This window comes from Pempheris klunzingeri, chromosome 5 (genome assembly GCF_042242105.1).
Source record: "Pempheris klunzingeri isolate RE-2024b chromosome 5, fPemKlu1.hap1, whole genome shotgun sequence".
Taxonomy (NCBI): Eukaryota; Metazoa; Chordata; class Actinopteri; order Acropomatiformes; family Pempheridae; genus Pempheris; species Pempheris klunzingeri.
Window position 1 is genome coordinate 24,514,315 of NC_092016.1, and position 11,424 is coordinate 24,525,738.

General features: G+C 42.1%; 1 protein-coding gene across 1 annotated transcript in view; it reads left to right on the forward strand.

The window, feature by feature from the left end:
- The window catches only part of kiaa1549la (KIAA1549-like a), a 91,938-nt gene extending 83,725 nt beyond the window's left edge, over positions 1 to 8,213 (forward strand). The window contains exons 16-23 of the mRNA XM_070831322.1: positions 274 to 494; positions 1,463 to 1,595; positions 3,077 to 3,318; positions 3,604 to 3,772; positions 5,088 to 5,185; positions 7,689 to 7,834; positions 7,926 to 8,080; positions 8,184 to 8,213. Coding sequence (XP_070687423.1) covers positions 274 to 494; positions 1,463 to 1,595; positions 3,077 to 3,318; positions 3,604 to 3,772; positions 5,088 to 5,185; positions 7,689 to 7,834; positions 7,926 to 8,080; positions 8,184 to 8,213 — 1,194 coding nt within the window. The remainder of the gene's footprint in view (positions 1 to 273; positions 495 to 1,462; positions 1,596 to 3,076; positions 3,319 to 3,603; positions 3,773 to 5,087; positions 5,186 to 7,688; positions 7,835 to 7,925; positions 8,081 to 8,183) is intronic.
- The last annotated feature ends 3,211 nt before the right edge of the window (positions 8,214 to 11,424 follow it).

The following is an 11,424-nucleotide window of genomic DNA, read 5'->3' on the forward strand; positions in this document are numbered from 1 at the left end:
CTAGGGGGCTCTGCGGTTTTCCAGTTCATCTGCCATCAATTGGTGTACACTAGCAGAAAATGTCATGTTTAGGGCGTGACACATTGTCTGATTATCGAGCTGAAGGGGATGTTTGCTAAATAACATTGATCTGTCTTAGCACTAGAAAGAAAGGGCAAAAAATGTTTACAACATGAAATCATTCATCAAAAAAAATTAAGAGTGCTTCATTGGCTGCCTCTAAGCGTATAGAGTCAGGAAAATATGGTCAGTGCTTGATTGCATTGTTTGCAGGCAAACCACGGTGGGTTGAAGCAGAAGTCGGACATTGAGCACTACAGGAACAAACTGCGCCAGAAGGCCCGGAGGAAGGGTTATGGAGAGTTCTCTCTGTCCGAGACAGGCAGCCATGGTTACAATCACCGTGACACCAGGCACAGTCGGCACGACAACGGGGTCAAGGAGCCAATGACTGCTGAGGAGAAGAGGGCCTCCTTCGCAGGATGTCACAAGAGGTATGGAGTAGACTTTGTGGAGGTTCCAGAGGTACCAGAAAATAAATAGTTATTCAATAATGCACGTGATCATTGAAAAAGTGAGAATGTATCTTTAATCACAGTCTTCATCAGCCTTGACTGTATTGTAGATTGTTAAGCAAATTGCTCCAAATGAAATGTTTAACGATCCAAAAAAAACAAAGGATCAGACTTCACTAGTTCATTATTAGAACGTATGAAATGATTCTGTTTTCGTTCCATTTCATTTTATCAAACTGAGTGCTTTACAACTGACTGGCATTGTTAGACAGAAGGAAATTGTATTTTATGAGGTTATGATTTATTGTTATTCAATAATTATTAAATGCTGAATAACTGGCATTGTTCCACTAAGAATTATAGATCGAGTGGAGATGTGCAGCTCTGTGGCGTCGTTGCTTATTAAAACATTTGAATGACTAGTGATTTTTTCAGCACCTTAATATTTTACAATTCATATGGATAAATGTCCATTTTGTTTCTCTTTGTCACTCAGATTTAACACATCCAACCTTTACACAGTAGACAAATCATTTTATATTTGCTGGCAATCCATGGATGTCGCAGTATGTAGTAGTTTGACTGCAGAAAATGTAAGAATAAGTTTGTCAGCACCTTTTAGAAAGAAAAAAGTATTAAAAATAAGATTTGCAATAACCCAGAAGGGAACAGTGCCATGAAAGTTTTTGAAAATAATTAAATGAAAACCTTAGAAGGTCTACAGGTGTTACACAGAATTCATAACACATCCAGTTGTTTTAACAGTTGTACTGTGTATTGGGCAACATCAAGATAAATGCACCAGTGTTTCTGAGCTCCCATGGTTCTTTAGGTTTTCACTTTCCTTTTCGTTATTTTTGGACCTCCTTCTCCCTCACAGCTCAGAGGAGTGTCGTCAGAAATCTCTACAGTATGGCACTAATCTGTAGTTTTATACCGGTCCACAGGTACTCCCACCCACGGGAGCCCACCTATTGGAGCCGGCAGTCTCTGAGCAGCCCGAGCCCAGTAGAGACGGAGATGGACCTGCTGGTCCTGAGGGAAAGATCCAGGAGGGGCATCCGAAACAATGGCTACGATGTGAGTAACCGGACAAGTCGTGGACCTTATGATGAAGCCAAGTCAATGTTCCCTGTTGTATTTTAAAACACTGAGCCCGTGATCACGGAAGTAGAATAAAAACTGGTTTTACTGAGACGAAGAGTGCAAGTACAGTAGATGTGAGGGATTTACTGTCCATGAATACCATGAATACCAAGACCAGGCAGAGCTCTGAAGAATGTTGGAGTCAGATCCTGAAACAAACTGTAATATTGACCTCTGACCAGGTGAGTCATACAGAGTGATAATGAAACTGTGGATGGATCCTCCTTCTTCCAAGTGGATCACATGACGGTTGTGGCGATGTAAAGCTCCGCCACTTTGTCAGACTAATAAAATAATCTTCTGAGAGCATTTCTGACTTTAATCCTTCCTCTCCCTATCTCACCCTCTCTCTGATGCTCTGAGCTCACACCTAGAGGATTAACAAATCACCTTTCGATGAACTTTACAAACCTGCACCAAACAGAGAGATAAAAACAGCGTAAGACGGAGAGGGAGGAAATGACAGAAAGATTACAGAAAAAGTGATTCCTTCATAGGAACGACGGCTGAAGATGGAGAGAGGAAGAAGGGGAGAAGGAGATAAAGTGGGGACAGATAGAATGAGTGTGAGTGAAATCTCTTTATGCTGCTTCTCTGCTGCACCACAGTAACAGCAGCGACCGTGCTACCTAGCTGAATGTCAATGACTCTGAATATGATTATAGCCTATTCATGGATTCAGATGGGTGGCTTGATAGCGGTTAATAGCCTTGGATGCACCAAACTGAGACAGCACAAGAAGAACAGAGTGTGTTGATGCAGGAGCATGTATGTTTGTGGGTATTTATACACACAATGTTACATGTTTAATGCAAGTCAATAAAATTAACTTTAATTGATTGATTTGATTACATTTTATGTGGGATTTTGCATTAATTCATCTTAGAACTATTAATTTTGGAATTTATGTATTGATGATATTAATTTTAGCCGTATTATCCCGTCTGCATTGTCTGTGTGATACATCACATTGTCACATTTGGCTTAGTGATTTCCAAGCAGGGCTACTTGCAGCCCCAAATTGAAATGGTAAAAACCTCCAGCTTCTGCCACTCCAAGTAGTAGCTCTGCAAATTTGACTGAACCTACTGAGAAATTAAAAGTGCATTAAACCACTGAGCATTGATCATAGTGACTTATGTGAAAAAACTATAACAATATCCATTTCTGTGTCATTGATACAGTTGAATTAAATCCAGTTTAAAGTTTTGCTGAAAATGTTTCTTAACTTTATGATCATTTTGGAAGATTTAGTGAATTGCATTATGTTGTGCTCACAGGTGTTTCCATTATTTTGTCCCCCCCCCATATCAGTAAGGGTAGTCTAAATAACAGAAACGTCTCTCTGTGTAATGCAATAAAAAGCTGCTAAATGCACCCCTGTCCTGCTGACTGAGTGTTTGTTTGCTCTGCAGGGCGAACCAGAACCGTTCGAGGAGACCAACGTGGACCGTCTGATGAGCTCTCTGGGCTACGGAGGTGGATCCACTGGCACCGGGAACGGCAGTTTGGGGGTGAAAGCTCACCGTGGCTCCGACTCCTCCACACTCAGCTCTCAGCCGTCCATTGACGAAGTCCGCACGCAGATGCATATGTTGCTAGGCAACGCCTTCAGCCTGGCACCTCCGGACCACGACCCTCCTTCTCCTCCCACCAAGTAAACATATGTTTTTTACAGATGTATTACTTAAACACATATGCATGCCTTAGTTTTGTGCGGGAAAGAAAAGAGCGAGGTGCCCTAATATACAATTTTAAAAATCCAGTGTTTGGGAGCGTACAACCCGCCCCAAACTGTTTCTCACAAAGTAGAGTCGGCTTTTCTGAACACGTCTGCTCGATTATATACAATACACTGGAGAAAACAGCGTAGAAACAAAAAAGAGTAGGTGTGTATCTGTTGACTCAACTTTTTCTTTTTAACGTGCCTCTCTCTCATCAGCAGCCACCACCATCACCACCACCACGCCCACAGAGCCTACAACCCGTCCCACACCAGCCACTATAGTGATGGGGTGACCAGCGCCCCGGGGACCATGAACCATCCCTGTGGGGGCAGGCAGAGGAGCGCAGGCTACGAGGACATGCACCAGTGTAGCCTGCCCAAACCGGTAAGCACCAGGAGGAAGTTTAAGGGTAGAATCTTCCAAATTACAAAAAAATTGCCTACACCTCAATACAATTGAGGTCAATGGAATTTCATATGTGGTGCAACATTTTTGCAGCAATGTATGATAGACTACCAGGTAAAGCCCTGATCAATGCATTTCAGACTCTGGATTCATCTTGTGTTGGACTCTGGTCACCAGCGCAAGATGGCAGCATCTGTATCCGGGATATTTTGGCTTCATTTTTGTACAATGGGGGTGGGGATGCGTTGTCCATCTTTATATACAGTGAAACAAATCAGTAAATTTGTGGGTCAAAGAACAAAACAGTGAGGAGAACTGCACATTGTTTTATCATTATAGCAGCTGTTATGTGTAAAATAAAAGTACTTTGCATGATTTCAGAATGTTATATTATTAATTAATGAATTAATTAGGTCAACCAATATCAGGCTAATTTTTAACTAATATTGTTAATTATTAGTTTAGTTATTATCTTATGAGCATGTACTAGGTTTTGTGTGTAAAATAATTATCTATAAAGTTACAATTAGCCTATAGCCACCACGATGCTGTTATTTGGTTTTGATACAAAGTTCTGAAATAAAAAGTATAATATTTCTCTTCCGAAAGTACAATGTTGTACTTTCTTGTAATGAGTACTTTATGTAAGTACTTTCATTGCATTGTAGCTTTTGTTTTATCACAAGATCAATCAATGACTAAAGCATAATGCTATGCCAGTAAAAACCATGCAGAGCATAGCAAAAGCTGCCTAATTGTGGTGATAAAAAAAAGAAAATACTTTTGAATCTGCCAAGGTCGTGCAAATTTAGGGTCCCACGCACATTCACGTCACACTGAATTCTTCTCTGGAGAAAGGATCAAGCAAGTGGAGTTTTCTGCAAATTCACAACATATTGTAAAACCACAATCCTTAAATTGTTATAGCACTCACTAGATCCTTTGTGATGTTTGCACACAGATTTCCACAGAGAGGTTTGACATTCAGAAAAGCTGCCATTAATGCTGTCAGTGTATGCATTGCCAACATCTGATCAGCTAGGGAGAAGCTTTATAGAGATTATTGCGACTGAGGATTGAACACCCACCAACAAAATAAAATTGCCTCGAGCTGCTTGAATCTGTATTTATCTTCTGTTTTGCTCTGATCAGCCTGTTTTATCTATCTAGATTGGTTTGTTGTTCCCTCCGCTTGGATTTTGACTTTGGTTTAAGGTTGTACTCTATATTTTGTCTGTGGTGTCCAGATGCCATTTGTTAAATCCATTTCAAATTACATTTGTGGCCTCTTCAGGGTTTCCGGTTCACCCAGCTTCCTGATATGGGCATCGGGTCTCCCCCGCCATTGATCCCCTCAAGACCAGGACCGCCACCTGGGACCTCACTACGACGGTACCACACACACACACACACACACACACACACACACACACACACACATACAACTATAGACAACAGCAGAATGAGAAAATATATGAAAAAATAATTAAAAAAATAAAACAATCTGTGCTCTGTGTAAAAGACAGGCTGTAGACCGAAGTTAGTTGAGCATGTGACCCTAATTATCAAACTTAAAGGGAATGTTTACATATGACCTTTTAAGGGCGTTGCTGTATGACCTCTCAGCCAATCAAAACGCAGCGCTAATCACTGTCTCAGACAAATATATAAAACATTGAATGCACAGGAGAGCACAGAGTGGAAAAAAAGCGACTGAGTTACTGTAATGCATCATGTGAACTGACTGCTCTCCACATCCACTCTCTGTCTGTGCCTCTCACTGCTCTCTCTCAGGCCCATATGTTAGTCTGCATCATTTGAACTGAGCAGCTTCTTCATTTAAATGCTGTTGCTGTGTGCACCATGTTGCTGGGCACTTTACCACTGCAGAGAGTGATTGACTGTTCAGCCGACTTTCTGTTGCATGGAGGGGCACGCTTGCCATCTAGTGGACAAACTGAGAAAATAACACTTCCAAGTAAACATGTCTCTGCTACATGCAACATCCAGCTGTGGCGTACTGCAGACCAACCGGAACACTCTTAAGGCTGTGTGGGAAAATGCAAAAATATCATTTAGATATTTAGGAAATCACTCAGATATAATATAGGGCTTTGAGTGTTTGTATTTTTTTTTATGACAGAGGCAGCTAACTGATCACTGCTATCTTGAATATCATTTTGAAACTATGGATGTGTGACCATTATTCTTGCTTTAAAACCAGAAACAGAGATGTTTTAGTAGTTAATCAGTGGACCCGTCGTACATCAGTTCCTCTGTGCCCTCAGGGAAGAGGAGGGCAGCATTTTAATACCTCTTTAGTATGCACTGTGAGGCATTAGTGTGCACAGTGCATTATGATCACGAGCCCTGGAAATGACATCATCTGTCCTACATTATGACTTCAGTGTAACATGTTGCCTACAGTAGGATGTCTACAGTGCAGAGGATGCTGCAATGTAGGACAGGTGGAAAAATATAATGTCCAAACATGTCTCACCGAACATGTGAAAACTGTGGAAGTAACACTCTATAACATGGACACAGCTGGGATTTATCACATGGTGAAGTCGTGGCTGCATGTACCTAAAATACCCTTACATTTCAACCAAACTCAACCAAAAGAATCAGTATATTATCTACCTATCTATTATCTATTTTCCCTTAATTGTAGAATATCACTTTAGGTTGCGAAAACTACATTTCCAACCATTTTAGTCAGCTGCAGCTCCGCTCTGGAAAAACAGAGGATGGACAAGTGCTAAAGTGCTAAATGTCTCTTTTTGTGTAGGGCAGCAGATAAAAATATACATGAAGTGGCATTTCATATATTGTCTGTTTTGCCTTGAGTGCATATATGCATATAAAATGATGAAACAATGAACTCTTTATTGCCATGTGACAAAAACTAATTCGCATCTGCCCTTGTCCTTCTCTTCCTTGGCAAAAACGTTTCGAAAATAATGACTGTAGTCCGCACTTGGTGTGTCTAACAAACGTAGTTAAGCTAAGTAGTTCTTAGCTTTCCACTGGATGTGGACTGTGGCTAAAACCCAGATGTGGTTTCATCAGTCTGATGCTCTGAACATAAACCCATAAACTGACCTCACTTTACTAACTAGTGACCTTCACCTGCCGTCACTGCTTACACATCAAATGACACTTCAGCTTTTACCATCTTAGACACATCAATCTGTCACTGACTCCTCAACTTTAAGTGACATTTAAACTGCTCACACATCAGCTTTCATTTCAGCTGTTATCATTTACTCCTTAATTCTCAGTTCAAGTGTTTTCAGCTCTTACCCCTCAACCCTTAAACTACGTTCAGTGCTTACTCTTTAAACGACAGTTCAACTGCTTTCACCTCTTAGTCTTCAGCTCACAGGTCACCTGCTTATAGTGCGCACATACAAACTGACAACTGCCTTCAGGACGTAAACTTGTAACTAAAATTTCAAACGCTTTCAGTGATTACACTTGAACAGACACTGGAACAGACACTTCACACCCTTTCAGAGTTTCAACCTCAATTGACCCTCAACTGCTTTAAGTGATTTAACCAAAACTGCAACTGCAACATGCAAACTACTGACATTCTTTAGACATTTCAACACGATGATTTTCTCGATTCATCCACCTTCATTTAGCAGAAACCAGGAATAAACAAAGATTTCCTCCTCCTTCATTAAAAAATGTCAACAAAATGTATTTTCGTCTAACAGATTTGCACATCCACCATCCACCATCCCAACTGACCTCCTTTCTTCTGCGAAGAGCTTTAGTTTTAGAGTTGCTGTCCTTAACAACAGCTGTAAAAAACATGCTAATTGTGTGTATAGCTGTCTGATTACTGTATATCAGGTTAACATTTGTCTGTTCCCTTCATGCACAGTTCCACCCCTGATGTTAGTCTAAAGCCTCGTGTGTCTGAGGCCTCAGACCTGCAGGCCCAGCAGCACAACGGAGCCCCGTACCTGCCACTGTCCAGGACCCCCTTCCCTGCTGTCACTGTTGACCAGTCCATCACCACCTACTCAGGTATGACGGAGCGGTGGGGTGTTCAAATACAGACACTGGATATGATAAGTGAAGGTCATTCATTGGCTAAACCCATCTTTGTGTCTTACAGGAAACCCAATAACAGCAGTCTACGCTATATCAGCCAACCGTCCGGGTTACTCAGACTACTTTGTCATGTCACCGCCATCCTCGTACCGTAGCCCGTCCTGGATGTCCTACCCTCCTGAGCCAGAAGACCTGCCACGGCAGTGGAACGACACACCGGTGAGACACACACGGCACCTGTACAATGTAGTCTAATGCCTGACAAATGCTTTCTTTTCTCGTGGCTTTTCAGTGTGAAGCAGTTCTTCTCTTCTCCCTACAGAACTCACGTCATCTTGAAACCATCTGTTGAAGTCGTCTGCCCGCGACACTGAGTGGGAACAGCCGATAGCTCGGTGGGTCATATCATCTCAGCACTGTTCTGTAATGTTGTCGTGCTTGTTTGGTGAGTGGAGAAAATACATCTACAGGTGGTGGTTATGTGCCAAGAAACTCAGCAATATGGCAGGGAAGAGGAGGCTGCCAGCAAGCAAACATAGATGTAAATAATGCAGCTTTCAGATAAAGAAAAGCAGCTTTGCAAATGGTTTATGAGGAATCAAATGCTCTCAACATGTTTGTTTGGCCTCAAGGATACACATAACGGCTTTCGGTGTGAAGCCCAAAAAGCAAACAAGAAACAATCCAAAACCATGTCAGTGCTGTAACGTATTACTTCAAATCAGCCGCTAAACATTTTCTCCGTAAATGTTTGGTTTGTCAGTCTTTGAGGCCTCTGGCATGTTGTTCCATTCCAGAAAGCAAAAACATTATCTCTTTTAAAGTTAAGATTGCAGACCAGCCTTCAGGTGAAAAACTGACAGGACTAAATGTCTGCAGCAGTGCCCAGAGGAAGGTTACTGCACCGATGCCTTTTCACGTCAGTCTACAAGATATTTTAAACCCAACCTGTGCAGGATAGAAATAAGCTCATGTGTTGATAAAAGCACTGAACTGTGTGTGTTTGCAGTGGCACCCTTTAGAGCAATAACTAATGTGAAGTATATGATGAGACGTTTGACACACATCCCACAGAAGCAAGTCTCCAAAATAGCAGTTCTGAAACGTTGTGACTGTGCTAATCATCTCTGTTAGCAGGGCATTAAAAAGGTTTAGACCTAACTAGGAGCATCATTAAGCAGCGATCACACCACAAAGTAACATTTGGCCTAAAAGTGATGTGACTATTTGCAGGAAAAGTTGGTTGTTTGGCTGTTTTAGCCCTGGTGTTTTTACTGAGAGGACGTCACAAGCAGTGCCTGAGTGAATATTGAATCTACAGACAGGTAATGGCAGCTCAGTCACATGTGCTCGCTGTGTTATTGTCCAGGTGTCCCTTTGGATGGGCAGAGGACCTCCCTCTGACTGAAAACTCTCTGGAGCTTCATCACCCCCACCCCCTTCACTTGGGCCCGGCCTTCCTCCTGTCTGAATCATTCATCACCAGTGGACCACCCCCCCCCCCTGCCTCCACCTAATCCCCAGCTGCCCCTCTCCACTGGCCTGGCCTTGTGTGTTCCCTCTCAGCCTGCTTCATCTGGAGCTCAAAGCGTTTCTCATCCTCCAGAGTTCCTCTGCCCCATAAGCCCCTTCACCTGGTCAGAGCTCTGCTTCAGTCTCCTGACCAATGCAAATGTTCAGCCATAATTCTTATTAATTTCTGTATTCTATCTGGTCCCTGAGTCCCCGGCCTCACTGGGCCCCCTGGGCCTCTCGTCACTATCTCTATGTAGACTGTGGGGGCCACCACCGTACAGCAAGAGGCCCCCGCACACTGCTGAACTGAGCTGAGCTGAGCCGAGCCGAGCTGAGCTGAGCTGAGCCGTGTTGCGTGAAGCTGTGCTGTGTCTCCCTGTGTAGTAACACACATGTGCAGTGTGTATGGACAGGGTGAGTGCACTACATTGTGACATGCAGTGTGACAAGGGCGCCTTTTCAACTAGTTCTCTGCCCCAGCAATCATTGTAACTGCCATCTGCCCAGCACACGACGGCACACAGCGCCGCGTCATCAGCACGGCAGTGCCCCAGCCGCGGCCAGTGGTCTACTGCTCCTCCCACTGGACTGGACTGGACTGGATGGGACCATCCTGGACTTGTCCACCACAGAGCCAGGAAAGCTGGACTGACTTAAAACTGTGCTTTTTTTGATGAATCCAAATTCCTATGTAAACCTTCTACAGCCGGTTAATATGTGTATTTTAAACTTAAGTGAGAAAAAAAAATCAAAAGAAAAAGGAAAAAAAATCTCTTGTCTTGAGCCGTCTCAATTTCAGTTTTTGGATATTTGTGTGCTTTTGTCTTTTACTTTTGTGCATTGATGATTATCAATGGATTACTGTACAAAAAGACGTAGTGAGTGTTTCCCTTTCACTCATCTTATTTCAAGGCAAAAAAGATATATTACATTCTTCAAAACAGAGAAATCAGCGACTTAGTTGTCTGTGGTTATGATGGCATTTCTGTACTTTTAAAAAGAATTACTTCATCTACTTATTTCCTTCATCAGATTCAACAATGAAAACAAGAATTAGTCACTATGTTCTGTCCATCATCTGATTATGAAGTTTTTGTCTGCTAACCATCAGGCTGACCTGAGTCAAATGCACTCATTGAAGTCCTGCTCACACGCAGTTCTGCTGTGTAGCTTTGCAGACGCTGCAGGGTCACTTTGACCCTCCGCAAAAGCTTAAGATAAAAACATTTACTATTTGGAACTGATTTCAATTCAGGTTTGACTCAGGTCTGCTGCAATTATGTGAACACACCAGTATTCTTAGAAAAACAGTTCGTTTACTTGAAAGGTGTCTACTGTATTCTACTGTATAAGGAAATTTGACTTTTGGTTATTTTGGTCTTGATGAAAGGGGATGAATATTTGGTCATGGACTATGGTGTAGTACTGTTCAAAGGACTCGCCAAGCTCGGATGAGCCATACATGTAACGATTTAATGTATTACTGTATATAGCAGATGATTTAATGAAGAGATTTATGCAAGTACTGCGGGAGGGCCACTTCGCTTGACATTGTTCTGACGCCATTTTCCCTTTTAGTTTCACTGCGTTTGTGATGAAGGCCAGTTTTTAAACTCCTCGAAGGATGCACACGTTTCAGTATCATCTGGATCATCTTCTCATTGTATTTCGAACACTGAATAGAAACTAGAACAGATTACTAAAGCACCAGATGGAGTGTTTAGAGTGACATGCAGTAAAAAGGCACTTGTTGAGCAGATCTTAGCCTGCATTTACAGTATTGTAGTATTACAGTATATGTTCGAACAAAGCTTGTATAGCCATAATAGTCGAAATAATGCAATTTTTTAGTACAAAGAATGTCACGGTCAAAATTCTATTAACCCTCATTTTTTCTGAGGAGAACTGGAAAGCTGTGAGCACGCTGTATGTAAGGCTCCTCATCATTTAGATGGTACTAAAGGAGATTATAGCCATATATTAACGTCACCAGTTAACAGCTATACACAGTGTTATGTTAAAAGTGGCAAATGATACCAAATGAGAGT